We start from the raw sequence: 15,303 nt of genomic DNA, 5'->3' as shown, positions 1-15,303 counted from the left end.
AGTAGTTTTACCCTACTTTTTCTGGTGTCTCATGCCTTCCTACCAGGCGACGTACACTGAAATCGTGTTTTCAGCCGCAGAAGTACACTGTTCTGTTGGAAGTGCACACTTACCTATAATGTTGAACCGACTCATGCCACAACTATTGGCACAAGTGAGGAGTGGGATCCATGATGGAGTGGGTCATTCGGAATGGGTCACGGCTCGCTGTCCTATTTATATGAGAAAGTTGACCCTTTTTTTTGTGTATTACCATCTGTCACTTGGTCCATCTCAGTGACATAAGATTATCTAACAAGATCTTGTTCTGGTTTTTCCTTTGCTTCTGTTTTGACAATGTTATTACTCCCCCTGTTTCAACAAAAGAACTATTTTGTAGCCTGCAGGCGTGTTCGTTTCACACGCGCAGTAGCTGTGGCTTCCACTTTGAAGGATAATGGAGGGAATGGAAAGGGGAATGAAGATCCCTTGTTACCATTGTGCATCAATGTATTATTTGTTCCCAACAGGTACTTTACATGAACCTCTTGCACTTTTCTGAAACTGAGTTGGCTTAAGTGAGGGCATAGGCAGAACCCCAAGAGAGAAACTCAACACTGGACAATTGCAAGGCTGTCTCCATGAGCGTTATGTGCAACTTTTTGCTGGATTATATAACCAATCTCAAATGTCTGTTGAAGTATTTACTCAGTACTCTGCGCTATGATTGAGAAAAAAATAAGAATTAAGACTAATAATATAACCCAAATAGGAATTTTCACGATGTCCTAGTATAGTGGATATTTCAGTGCTCACAATTCTAAGGTTGGAATAGTTTTTCCTCCATTCCCAGTAGATCTGTTTGGAAAAATAACAATATAGATAACTCCCACCCAGGAATATGTGAGTGGATCAGTGTTGTAATGAATTCAGATTGTATTAGTTTTGTCCTGAAGAAAGCTGTGGGGCATTATTTGAGGGCCGAAACTACAGAGATGCAAAGAAGCATACACTAATTGAATGGTTGTCCTCATGGCGCTTTCTGGGGTAGTAGCCCCTTACCTATATAACCAGATTGTGTTGGAGTGTTCTTATTAGGGAAACAAAGTGGGCATGACTAAGTTATGGTATTTATTAGTATAAGTATTGAGTGTCAAATTAAAGGTAGAAATAACTTGTTACAGTATTTTTACTGAAAGATTATTTAATACTGAACATTTTGAATGGAACTGGTTTACATTGCAATTGGCGAAAAATAAAAAAAGATAGTTTTTTTTTTTTAAGTTGTTTGTTTTCTTGGTTGCCTTTCAAAAATATAGTTATTTGCTTATGACCACTCAGAGAAACCCCTTAAATTAAAAAACAAAACAATCAGTATTGTGCCACTAAAGTAGGGGCACTTTAAAATGTTTTGTGCCACTTACACACCTGAAAAGAAACGCAACCAGCAGGGCCCAGATGAAATTAACGAGATGAAGCATTATTGTGATTACCTCTAAATCGGATTTTTTGCTTTAGGATTTCAGTAAGCTTCTTCTCTGTGCATGAAGAGAAAGTCTTAGATGCTGTTTGTTGACGTAATTTATAATTGGCTTTGCCTCTAATTTTTTAAGTTACTTTTCCCATCCTTTTTTTCCTACCTCGCTTTAATTTTTCCCTTCTTTATTTCCCCCTGCATTGCTTCATTATATTGCTCCCCTACTCTTCCTCGTTCATTCTCTTGCATTCTCCCTCTTCATTCTCACTTGTTTGTTCATTCTTGCTCGGTCATTTGCACGCTACCTCTAGCTAGTTGTCACTCATTCTTTTTTGTTTCTGGTCTACTCCATATTGCTTTCCTCACCTGCACGTTCTCTTATGACCTTCTCCATCTCTTGCTTCTTCCTCTTGCTCACTCATTCTCTGCACTTTCCTTTTGCTCAATTCCACTTCTCTCTTCCATTCTCTATTATTTCCTCCCTCTTGCGTTCCTTTGTCATCCCTTGCCGTCTCCCTCTTGCTCTTTACTTCTCTTTTGCTCTGTCCATCTTACCCTTCCATTCCCCCTTGCTTCTCTTCACTTACTTTATCCTCCAAGCCTCCATTTTCCCCTTCTTTTCTTGCTCTTTTTTCATTCTTTTTTGCCCCCTCTGCCTTGCTTAGTGTCATTTTTCTCTCCCGCTCCTTTCTTTTGTTCCACTTCTTTCAACTTCTTATTTCTAGATTTCAATAATTTTTGTATAATCACTGACAGCTCCTTTTCTATTCCTCTAATCAGTCTTTTCTTGTTTGCATCTATTGACTGCAGTTGTGTTTTCATGAAAAATTCATGTAATCTCCTGGTCTGATCTTTTTTAAGTGATTTATGCAGTAAGAGCTGCTCAATAAATTAATGTGCTGACGAATTACCTTAACAATGAGAGTTAACTGGAGGTTAATCACTCTCCACCAAGTAACCTGGCAGGGAGTCTTTGTTTTGCATCTCATTTGTAAAGGTGTTTCTCATGCCAAGCCATAAATATATCACAATCAGCAGATCTAGCCTTGAACATGAGGTTCCATTTAGTTATATTTTAATTGCCCTCGGTACTGTTTAGTTACTGATAGCCCTTATTTTGCAAACAAAGTCTCAATAAGCATTGTGTATTGTTGAAGCCGCTGGTTATGGCTACAGTGTGAGGTATTGTGGCCATGACCAAGGAAATTTGCATGAAGTTGTTTTTGCAACTATTATCCTTCACAAACCTCCCCCTAAACCTCAACCATGAGTGTGGGTCTTGCCAAATATCAAATATGGCGTCTGTGACTGTAGCTCCTGCAGTTATTGCTGTAGTGCGACAGAGCAGAATTGAGTGGTGGTTCCCCGGACTGCTGCAGTGATAGGTCCATCCTCACTTCCCCCCCCCCCTCCCGTAAATGATTCACAGGGGCAAGGCTTGAGCTAAAACAAAATGGGTGCCATATCTACAGCCTTTTCAGTGGCCTGATTAAGACATCCAATTAAACTAGTACCTATGTCTTGTGGGCTGTACGGTGAATTGAGTAAAGAAAATAGGTGGTTATAATCTTCACAATTTCACAGACCTGAAAACGCCATCTGAATGCACACCACTGATGCCAGATTTGTTGGCGATGTGCCATGACGTTGTCTTGGGTTGGCCTCAAATTGTAGTAAATTGGTAGGTTTGACTGGATTCTTTCTAGACCAGCTAGCGCTTTCTGATTTTACGTGCCATCATCATCTTGCCAAGAGCAGAATAAAACGTACCTCTGGTGCCTCCATCCCACATGGACGCATGTCCACTAGGCTATGATTAGAGGGAAATGTAGCTGCCCGGAAACACTCCTGGCTTGGCAGTTCAGGCTGGACTGTTCCCATTGGAGCAGGGTCAAGACTGATTTGCATATAGTTGGGTCCAAACTGAGGTGGCACAGTGTGCAAAATAACGATGGATTGGGATGCGGCCTCAAGTGATTACCAGTGCCTGAGATAAATTCAAGCAATCAATCCATCACTGTTTGTTATACTGATTGTGTCGCCCTAAGTGGGACGGATATGCCCATACGTAGGTCATGTGCATACTGTGTCACTGGAACCGAGCTGTACCCAGCTGATGAGCCCATAACTAGGTCGAAACCTGTCTTGGGTTGCTTGTGTTCTGGTTCAGGGAGGCCCTGGCTTGGCAGTTCGGGCAGGGCTGTGTCTATTGGAGCAGGGTCAAGACTGCTTTGCATATAGCTGGGTTCGAACTGAGGTGGCATGGTGTGCAAAATAACAATATATTGAGAGGCGGCCTGAGTGATTCCCAGTGGCTAAGATTAGTTCATGCATTGAATCCTTCACTGCTTTGTATGCAGCTACACTCCTGAGGCAAAGGCGCTTCTTTCTTGTGACACATAACATCATACGGCATTGTCTAATGCATTCATTTCACCAACAGCATCAGTATCTTCCCTGCCCAATCAAAAACTATGACATTAATGATAAGTCACTACTTGTTTCAATCATGCATAAGGATGGATTGGTATTATATATAGTCCTCCACCCTCTGTGATGGTTTTCATAGAAAATTACTCTTCAAATGTGTAGGAGTGCTATGCCTTTGAAAACAAGTGGAACTTAGAGCTAGATACTGAACCAGACTTCTTCTGTTTTGAATTTGAGTTCACAATATGGAGAGAGTCGTTATTTTAATATAAAATAATGTATTTACATTGCCAAGCAGCAACAGTTCCACATGTGCAAATGAGTAATACTAACATGGTTAGTCACAGCAGTAAGTAGCACCGTTACCACTCTGATTTGAGTGACATACTCCATATGCGTGGTCCCGATGTTTGTCATTGTTGTACTAGTAGTTTTCAGACCATCTGTATTCAAACGTTCATCTGTGGGAGAAATTATCTTTCTCCCACATCTTTCAAATCCACTTAAAATGTACTTTTTTGTTGAGAATAATTGATGATGTAACTTTTTTTTTTTCCCCCTTCACCCTAGATTATCCTTTTGATTACAACCATAATGAAACGGATTTTCAGACTACACATTTCCTTCCCGATGACTTCACGTACCTTCCAAACCAAGTTTGTCCTGAGAAACTACCTTCAATGAGTGAGTACCAGTTATTCCTGCACAGCGACAGCAATATACCTTTCGGGTTAAAATGTTACTCTATTATCCTCTCTTTACGTTTCATTACTGGAAGAAAATTTCAATATTTACCTCTGAAAAATAAAATTTCCTGAAAATGTTTTCCCGCAGTCTGGGAACACATTTCAGAAAGTTTTCCTACACATAAAAGTATTTCTTCTTAAAGTTGGTGATGTTGTAGACCACTGACATTCATCGCTGTATTTTGTTGTAATCTTCCTGTCATGGATTACGGTCCTTATGAGGTTATACAGCATTCTAAATGAATTATTAAAACGTTTGATATTTTGTTTTTGAAGGAAGCATATAGGATAAAATTTCAATCTAATTTGTCTTCTGGTTTGGACCTTTTTATGGTAGATAGATGAATCTTTAACATCACAGTTGGTTTAAACCTCACACATTTGCTGTATGATAAACTAAATGAAGTCGATAATGTATCAAAAATCAGGCATGTCGGTGGTTTTTGTGATGTCCAGGTCAACATCATCTAGAGGGATCCTATAGAATGAGGATCTCTTTCCATCTTTAAAACAATATGTTCTGCAGGTGAAGGGAAAACAAGCCTTTATCCAGCATCAGATGCCATCTGGTGATCTAGGCCATTTAACTCCTTCGTCATTTATAAAGATTGCAGGCTTGGATTAAAAATTTTAAACAAATATTCTTGCACAAGTGCGGGTCTGGGGAATTATGCACCCTCCTCCCCCTTTCCTTCTGATGGCCCTGCTCAAAATTGTCAATATTGATGACTGTTATAAAGAAACCAAAGGAATAAAAGGTCAGACAGAAATTTTCACAATAGTTCATAATTTACTTAATAGGCTTTCCCTGCAAAATCCGAAGATTACTACAAGAAGGAATGTCTAAAGGCAAATCAGATTTGCAATCTGCACCTTACTGAGAGCAAGGAAAGTCGTAATTCGTGATTGCGTGCTCCTAAAGTTGTTCTGGCATTATGATCCTGTATTTTCATTAGATTTTCGGAAACCTGTTAAATGTGAAACTTTAAATGTCTTTGAATATCATACGAGATATGTGTGTTAAGTTCAACGTATGGATAAGTGCTGGAAAAAAGCACCTTTGAAACAATCGCCATTTTTATATAACTAATTCTACCCCCAAAATATTGGACCTATTTCCCTACCTGATTTTACTCCTATATAAATAGGTTTCATTTGTATTTTAGTTTAACATAGTTTTAAATAAGTGCAATATTGTAGGCAAAATACATTGTGATGATGCAAACATTTGTTTTAGCTATTCTTATCAGTAATGTAAGCAAGTGACTTGATGTTCCATGCATGGGTTGTCATTGCTACTTTGATAATTTTCTAATAGTGTTCAGGTGATGCATTGAATTACCTGTCTAAAATATCTGTATCTTGATGCTCAGTCAAAGGTATGGCTCTACAGTTTCTGATTTCCAAAGTCCGGTTTCTTGCTCATAACTTATGTTCTAAAGATTTCCAGAGAATCTGTATTACAAGCAAAACTTTTCCCGTCTATTAATCTCACATCAGTCAACTGGTAGACAATTGAATTTACAGTAGCTTCGTGTTAAACCACTTGTTGTAAATCATCAAAATGAATTAATGTGACAAATAATTAAATGTAAGGTTTTTGATGCCCCCCCCCCAATTGTGCTGAATAAACAATCCTGTTTAATTGTCTACAGAGGGTCCAATTGATGTAAATATGAGTGAAGTCCGGATGGAAGATATCCAGCAACTTTTCAGTAAAGATTCCATCAAGATAGGAGGCCACTGGAAGCCCAGCGATTGTGTACCTCGATGGAAGGTAAGCATATCCATGTCAAGTCATACCAGTTCTTGTGATATAAGTGCAGTATTTTTAACCACATCCATGCTCAGGATGGCTCCCGGCCGTCATGAGTCACGGTAGTTGTGTGCTCATCAAGGCCGGGAGCCGTCCGACCGTTGCCGGGCTGCCCACGCGTGGCCTGTGTGGTCGAATTAATTAATGGGCGGAGTTCGGACAGCTCCCAGCCGTCATAAGCACATGCCCACCGGGATTTATGACGGCCGGGAGCCATCCTGGGCACCTGAGCGCCCCGCCCCCCCTCGCGTGGAAGGGGTTAATAGGTAGATATGTTGGGGAAAAATGTTTAGTTTTTCAAGCTGAAAACAGTCTTATTCTATGTGATCATCTAAAACACATGGGAGCCTACTTGCGAAAGCCATTATTAAGTATGTAAAGTAATACTAATTTATGAACACCAGTGCAATTCACAACCCTCCAGCCAGAGATCGTGGCCTCTCCTACATTTTCTGTATGAACATCTCTGCTCTTGTGATGGAGATTTCCACGCACATAGGTATACTGTTTAGTAGTAAATGTGGGAGGGACAATGGGGAATTGGTTGGAAAACAGGAAATACTGTTCAGTGGTTGTGGTTGAGTGAAATTGAAGGAATGGTTGAGGGAGGGACATGCCAATTCAAAACACACACCCACATTAGCATAAGACATTTAAATCTACAATGATAGTATTGCTGATAAAATAGGCTTGCATGCACTCTTCCCCCCCCCCCCCCCCCCCCCCCCCCGAGTCTTGTATTAACTGAAACACCACACATGGCCAACCCTGTGTACTGCATCACACTACTTTGACAATCAGTACAGGCACACAGTAACTCTAACATCACTGGGGAAACCTAAAAATGTAATAATTATTGCAACTACATTTTATTTAAATTAATTTTAATTATATTGTATAATTCATAATTGCAATTTTTAAAAAATATACATGACATTTAAAAAACATTATTGTAAATAAAAAAATGTTATTTACTATTTAAATCGTATAAAAATAGAATATAATTTGGACCTAAAATTGTGACGCATTAAACATTAATAATACTGCATATGGAGGGGAAGGTAAAAGTGGCATGTCATTTTATTTAAAAAAATGTAAATAAAAATGTCATTAAGCTAAAATAAAGTAATAGTCTGTTTCCATGCTGTTGTTTTGTCATTTGTTACTGGGCACAGATACCTCTATGGTGTAGTGGTATTATAGAACATGTAACTTAAGTGAATACGTATGCATGTCTCATATATTGTTCTGTGGGCTTTGCAAGCAATGCATATGCTGCCTGACTTTGTACAATCACATTATCTTGGTTGTATGATAGAGGCCTGCATGGCTAAACCACGCGTTCCTCTACCATGCATCCTAAACCACGAATGTGTCTTAACCATGCAGTCCTTTACCACGTAAACCTTTACCGGGCAATTTCGTAAAAGGTATGTATGGTAAGGGGGTATGCGTGGTTAACTTCGCCATTACACCGACCCCCCCCCCCCTACCAGCTTTACATTACAAAACCCCTACCTGTCACCCCTGAGGCCCAAATCCTGTCCTTAAAACTACCCCTTTCACTCCCCCTGCCCTGAATCCTAAATCCCTGCCCCTTAACATACACTACCCCGATGACCCCCGCACTGTCCCTAAAACTACCCCAACCCCTTCCACTGCCCTGGGGCCTAAAACCACCCCCTTCCTAAAAAAACTCACCCAGCCCTTAAAACTTCCCCACCCTGAGCCCTAAAAATCTACCCCCTTCTTAAAAGCACCCCAGACCCCTCCCTGAGCCCTACAAACCTGCCAACTTTCCCAAAAGTACCCCAACCCCCCTCCCGAAAGTGACTCCCACTGCCTCTGAAAGCGACCCCCAGACCCAGCCCCAGCCCCACTTACCTGTCCGTGTCCAGAGCTTCCTGTTCTGATGCTTCTTCCAGAGTCCTCGCCCATCCTGAACGCTAGAGCGCATCTGCCTTAACCACAAATGTGCGAAAGGTACATGCGTTGTTTGGGCAATCGTAGTTGCACATGCGGTGTCCGAAACGCATGGCTCTGGCCGTGTTGTTCCGGGCATTCCCCCATAATCTTACTGGATCTGGCCATTGTTATTTGCAAATCAAGTAAGGTCTCAAAAACGGAATAACCGTACGTATGAAGCACTATGTTTACATTAACCTATTTCTTTAAAAGCTCTTGGAAAGGTGAGTGCTCAGAGGGTGGGATTTACATCAAGGCAGTGTTAGAAACCTGCCTAGTGTGCAATCACCCAGGGAGAGCTAGATTGCCCTTAGTAGTATAAAACATAGGCCTACTTCCTGGCGAGGTGGCGGCAAAAGGGTAATTAAAAAAATTCTCTAATGGACCATTGTGGGAGAGCAGTTTCTCTACAGTGCTAGACTCCATCTCTGCTGAGACCAACTTGGACCACCACTAACCAAAAAGGTTTTTCGTTTGTATCTTGGTGCATCAAACTAACTTTGAATGAGTGTGCCGCTATGCGTAAAGTTGTGTGTCCCTCCCCCATCCCAGAAGTCGAACAATGTATCTATTGCTTGACATTTTTGCTGTGTGGTTTAGACCCAGATTTGGATACCTGCATATCACTGCATCCATCACCCGTTGCCAAGCAAGAGGTTATGACGCAATTTGACAAGTGTTTATTACGAAAAACCTTCGGTACCTTGGAACAAAATAATTCGCATTTTACATGACTGTTTCAAATTTAAAAAATTCGATTATTTTAAAAAAAAATCACATTTTATTTTAGATCTACTGATAGCTGAACGAATTTTACAGCAGTCGCACACAGTAAAATGCAGCCTAAATTAGAATTGGGATGTTCACGTTGTTTGTGTTTGAATATTTGTCCAGCATTGTTCTATCATTTAGTTCAAGGACTTGTCTCATAGCCTCCATGTTAATAGTGGTGATTAGATGGTCATAGCAGATGGGGGGCTGCATTTCCTGCAGGGGGCCCTTTGTGTCAAGACAAAGCTTATCTGCTGTCAACAGACGCTTCCCTTTCCTCACTTGCATTATTCTCTTCTTAAATCCTATTCTTTTGTGAGTTGCAAGTGTGCATTTGTAGGACAAACTGCACAGTCTGTCTTTCTCTGAACCTCCACTTGAGACCACTTGGACTGTTAAGGCCATGACTTATGACTTTTGCTGTCAAGATTGGGTCTGTTCTGCAGTGTGGAAGACCCCTCCTTTGCTCCGTTACATTTGCCATTTCTTTTATCTCATTCCCCCACCTTTGTTTGTGATGTGAACAGGAACTGACCTATCACAGGCAATCGGGCAGAAAATGTATGAGGGCATGTCCTGCAGCCCGAGCACATCTTCATAGCAGATGTAAACACGACATTAAGATGGGGAAAGGATTTTTATTTACATGATTGTATCCGCAATCCAGCCTCACAAAGCACTTTTTTTTATTAATCGCATTTATTTAGCATATATCTAGCCTAAGGAGGCTACGTAATTCATTACATAGCAAGAGATAGTACATTCAGCTATGTCACACTTTCCATATTTGCGTAGGGAGGCAAAGTGCACTGGAAGGGCCATGGGTCGTGATGCACGGTTTGTGGTTTGCTGGGGTTAAACTTAAAACCCACAAAACAGGACCTCTTACGACCCTTACAGTTAAGCAGCAGATGGCTGCACTGCGCATGCACACATACCACGTCACATGCATTCACCGCCATGTTTAATTTCATAGTAATCTTATTTTTATATCAACTGGCGTTTCCATAGCGCCCAATCTGCTGGTGTATTGGTGCAGTGGTTTCGGTAGACAGTGGGGTATGACTTCCATACCACATGGCAGTATCTTTTGCAGATCTGAAAACTCTTAAGTTGTAGGTGAATTTTCTTTGTGTTTCACGGATAAAACCATGGAGTTTTACAAAATTGGTTAGAAGTTTATTCCATGAGTGGACATGCGCATTGCCAGTCAAGCAGGTAGGTGAAGGGGGGGAGGGGCGTGTGTGTGTGTGTCAGTGTGTGTCAGTGTCAGCTGGTGACCTCAGTACTTGCATAAAGAGTTGTGTGTTCTGGTGCCCAACTGTGTGGCGTAGCTGAGCTGCGTTGGGTGTTCCGGGCGTAGCCTGCATTTAGATATGACTGTTTTTGTTATCTGGGTTATACCCATCTCTGTAGCACTTTACAGCAGCACACAACTCTGAACATACACTCCCTGTCATCTAAATGAGCAATTCATTCTCTATGAAGGCATCTAACAGCGCTTTTTTCCATCAGTTACATACCACACATATACTTTTGCCTGTCATTGACCATCTGTGGCATCTGAGGAGATACATAAGCAGTTTGATGCAGCCCAAATGCCAATGAGCAATACCATAATGCGTGCTGCGTTGGATGAGTGCAGTGGTCTGAGGCGTCACCTCCCTGAAGGCTAGCCTGCCTTAGGCAAATATTGTAACTCAAAGCATCGCTGTTTGAGGGCGATGGGGAACCCTCAATCGCTGTAGGCTTTTTATTTTTTATTTTTTAAACGTGTCGTTCCAAGAGTAAGACCTGAACCTCTCGAGCCTTAAGGTGCCTTTCTGGACCAGTCACTAAACATAAAGTTTATTCACACTGTGCCACTCTTGTAAACAAAGATTACTTAACAGTAAAGCACTTCATGATAGTGTAGGCAAGGCAGCTGGCCAGCACATTTCCCAGTCTCTCCTATTCACGTGCAGGGCCAGCTTAGCGCTGGTGGCGCCCTGTGCGACAGTGTTCGTTGGCGCCCCCCAGTGACCTCCTTCGGTACTGATTTCCTCACTACCCCCCTCCAACAGTGCCTCTCAAGTCCCCATAACCACTCTCTCTCACATGCACTTCTTTTGTTTTATAGCGCCGCTCATGCCAGTGTAGGGTGTCAGAGCACATTACATCACACACACATTACACATAGACCATGAATCGCACGAGTGGTAAGCAATGTATAGGAAATGTCACATAAGGCAGGGGACTACAAGGTGTACGAGTTTTATGTCATCCATACTGGTAGACAGCATAGTTTGAGTGCTTGCCCTGCAGAAGCACACACTCAGAATTTAAAATGTAACACCAAGGTCGGGGGTTGTCTTTACTAATAAGAATTGATTTCTAGCCAAATTAACTCTTTTTGAAACATTAGGATAATGAAAGACTGGATAGGAAAACGTAACGTTCTAACGTATACCTTGGAGTTTGCATACAGCTCTTTGATGGCAGTAAATAGGTCACTGTTCTATATTAGGATATGCGAGTAACAAAAGGATCTCTGTGACAAAAGCAGTATCCCGCTGAACTACTTACATTATATGCACTTCTGTGATCTGCATGGTGTACCTACTTTGCAGCAGGCATGTTAACCCTCTGTGCTACCTTATGATGTGTCAAAACTGCCACTAGACAAAGCTCCGATCTCTCTCCAGCAGACTCCATAATCCCCAGAGTTATCTTGGCATTTTTGTTGTTGCATGGAAATGGCAGGAGGCAAAGAAGTTGCAGCAGATGCTTTTACACCCACAATACATTTGACAACAGGGGGGCCCCCTTTAAGTCAGCTCCCAGTGCCGTGGCACCGATCACACCACCCTAGAGCCAGCCCTGTTCACGTGTATCCACTGCCTTTGTTTCCACCCACTCTGTGAAAATACTAGTGCTGTGTGTAATTAACGAACACCTTCAAGGGAAGGCTGCAGCATACTTTCATCTCACCACCACGGCCAGACTGGGAACAGCAACCAGCCCTGGCAGATTGCTGCTCGACCACCCTGGGAGTGGGGTGGGAGGGGGTCCGCAAGAAGCACCTCTCCCGCTTTTGTTACAGGGGGGTGATATTGCAGCACGGCTGCAAAAACGGCCCCAGTGACAAAGCCGGGCCCCACGGACACAAAACCAGCCCCCACCCTCCGTTCGACAGGGAAAATGCCCAGTGCCCGCTACGTCCAGTCCGGCCCTGCTCACCACTTTACTATCAAATGTTTGCCACTGAACCACCATAAAAGCTTTGCACAAGAGGCGCAGGGCTTATATTGTGCATCAAGTGACTTATCAAGAGCTCATGAGCTACACATGCCTGGAGAGTGGAAGACAAATTAAACAGGTTTACCTTTTCCAAACTTTTTCTGTTATTCGAACAGTGTAGGCGAAGCATTCACTATAGATACCCGTTCATTGCCAGGGGGCCTGGTTATTAGTACTGCAGCCAGTGCAGTGGCCCAGAGGCGTCTGGGGACCTCAGGGCCGGACTGGGAACCCAAAGCAGCCCTTGTAACTTTGTAAGACAAGCCCCTGGGGAAGCACTGCCTGCCCCCGGGAGGCATAATAGACTTGGGTTGCTGCTTTTGCTACTGGGGGCCGATATTGCAGCACTGCTGCAAAACCAGCCCTGCCTCTTCAAAACCGGCCCACACCCTTCCGGCCTCCTGGGGAAATGCCCAATGCCCGCCACGGCCAGTCCGGCCCTGGGGAACCTGTCTGCCCTGCACCGGCCTACCCCACATATTTATTTCGAATGTCTCCCTATGACCTGGCTACTCAGTACTTACTGCTGGCAGGTGGAAGTGGGCATGGGTTAAAGGTGGGGACCAGAGTGGCACAGAAAACTAGATCAGCCCCAGCCAGCATCCGGAGTACCTAGATTGTAGACCTCAAGCACAAATAATATAACCGCTAAGAAAATTAAATAGGACGCAGAGAATATTTTCAGCTTGCATGTAAATTTGCATGATTTGACCTAGCAGTCAAATCTACACATCTCTCAATACGTACCTATCTACTGATAGTGTATGAGTTTGTGGGCAGTCACAAACTCCTCTGTGATCCCCCCCCCTCTGCAAGGGATTGGAGCAACTCCCCTTTCAATGTGAGAAAGGGGGACAAGACACTCAAAACGTTTCAGGGGTGTAGAGGATGGGATTCTTTGAAGTGTAAAATGTTTTCCCTGCGAAGGAAAATACAGTAAGTAAAGCATTTGCATGTGTACAGTGGGCTGCACTTTCCAAGTGCGGTGTTATTCCCTGCATATAACTCCTGACTGAGGAAGTAGCCGATGACACTTCATATTTCAAGCAGGACGATTGGAAAGCAGAGGCAGGCATAGCGTTCCCGGCTTACCACTGGGACTGTCTGGATTCCTAACAGTTCTACATTGACCACCGCGCCCAGGAGGACATCTACAGCTGTCAATGTACAACCTTTCTTTGGGAATCGTGCTGACTGTTCGTTTTCAGATTCTGACCAAGGGAAACCCACTCTTGCCTTGCTTGAGAAACTGTCATATTACTACTGTGCTGTGCATCAGACCGTGATGGGGCTCCTGTGTCACGAACCACAGTTGTCGCCATTAACCGGCAGTCATTTAGCACAAAATCTTGGCCAAGGCAAGCAGTGACGTCCCTTGGATTTGTTACCAGGGAATGCCAATCTCCCACGCATTGACTGGCGCGGCTCCTCTGGTTGATATGATCCGGTGGAGGAGTCTTGTTTGCTCAGCATTCCGGGTGTGACGTAGTATGAAAACCACACAAAGTATACCTGGCACTGACACAGCCTTTGATACACTTTTACATCATCTAATGCAGAGTTCTCCAAAGTCGATCCTTGAGAGCCAGATCCATGCCAGACTTTTAAGATAACTACATTTATCTAAATGGGGATATGCTAAAAATCTGGCATGGATCTGGCCCTCCAGGATCCACGTTGGAGAACCCAGATCTAATGCACAGTTTTAATGAACCAATTTCTGGGTTTAAGCAAAGTGTTAAGAGTTGCGCCTCTCCCTGTCCAATCATTCATCTGTGGTTTTCTCTCTCTCTCCCTCTCCCCCTGTAAATTGCACTTCTATTGTTGAAATATCTTTCAGTGGGGTGAATATTCCAATATCCAAAATATGGGGTTTGAACATACATAGGGTTCCTTACTGTTGAACTTAATGAACATCTGCAAATTTGCACATTTGTGAATCTTTAGTTCTCACAATGGAAATGTACACAGATTTACTCCAAGGAAAGATAAGGGCAAGTGCCTTTCCAGGGTGGGAAAGGGAAAGCAAAAACTCCATTTTTAATGGGGATGTAGGGGAAGGGACTTTCTCTACAGACAAATACACAATTCCTTAGCATTTATGCATGCAGATTTCATAGTGAACACCCACTTAAATAAATTCTGTATATTTGACTACTCATGGGGCTCTAAACTGTCATAAATGTTCGAGTGTATGCCTGGCATGTGTTGTGAATTCAGGTAAAGAATGAAATGTACTCCAAAGACAGCCTTAACATCTATGAGTGTAGATCTTCAACTTTTTCATGTGTGATTGAGGTGCACTCTTTATTAAGTTTTTCAGTTTTTTCTATTTTTATTTGTAGGTGGCCATTCTCATCCCATTCCGCAATCGTCACGAGCACCTGCCTGTTTTATTCAAGCACCTAATTCCAATGCTTCAAAGACAGCGGTTGCAGTTTGCATTTTACGTCATTGAGCAAGTAAGAGAAATTCAGCATTTATTAGGCGCGAACATCAGTGGTATTGCTGCACAATGCATATTTCTTACACTTATAGTTTAGAGATCGGTGTTGTCTCTGCGGTATACCAAAGGCGCATGCAGATCTTCCTTGCGGATATAATCTTCCCTGTCTCTGTTATTATAGACCACAGTTGCACATTCTGTGCTCCAATACCACATGGTTTGGCTGCACTCAAAAATACTTTCATGAAGAAGTAATGCCTATGGTGGAAGCTTGCAACCTTGGCATAAAAAGAGGAGCTTTGTCCTACACTCTTTAGTTGGGTAGATTTGATTTGACAAAATCAGGACTTTTGAATAAAAGGGAGTGGTTAATCTTTGTGCTTAACCAATAAAA

The 15,303-nt window shown here is 42.5% G+C and overlaps 1 protein-coding gene across 1 annotated transcript in view; it reads left to right on the top strand.

Annotated features, from left to right (window-relative positions):
- The window catches only part of B4GALT5 (beta-1,4-galactosyltransferase 5), a 185,819-nt gene that overhangs the window by 156,304 nt on the left and 14,212 nt on the right, over positions 1-15,303 (top strand). Inside the window, exons 3-5 of the mRNA XM_085619440.1 lie at positions 4,457-4,570; positions 6,288-6,409; positions 14,809-14,925. Of these exons, the coding sequence (XP_085475566.1) occupies positions 4,457-4,570; positions 6,288-6,409; positions 14,809-14,925 (353 nt within the window). The remainder of the gene's footprint in view (positions 1-4,456; positions 4,571-6,287; positions 6,410-14,808; positions 14,926-15,303) is intronic.

The sequence above is a fragment of the Triturus cristatus genome, chromosome 7 (assembly GCF_964204655.1).
Source record: "Triturus cristatus chromosome 7, aTriCri1.1, whole genome shotgun sequence".
NCBI classification, from domain to species: domain Eukaryota; kingdom Metazoa; phylum Chordata; class Amphibia; order Caudata; family Salamandridae; genus Triturus; species Triturus cristatus.
The sequence above is the reverse complement of the archived record's forward strand: the minus strand, read 5'-3'. Positions and strand labels throughout refer to the sequence as shown.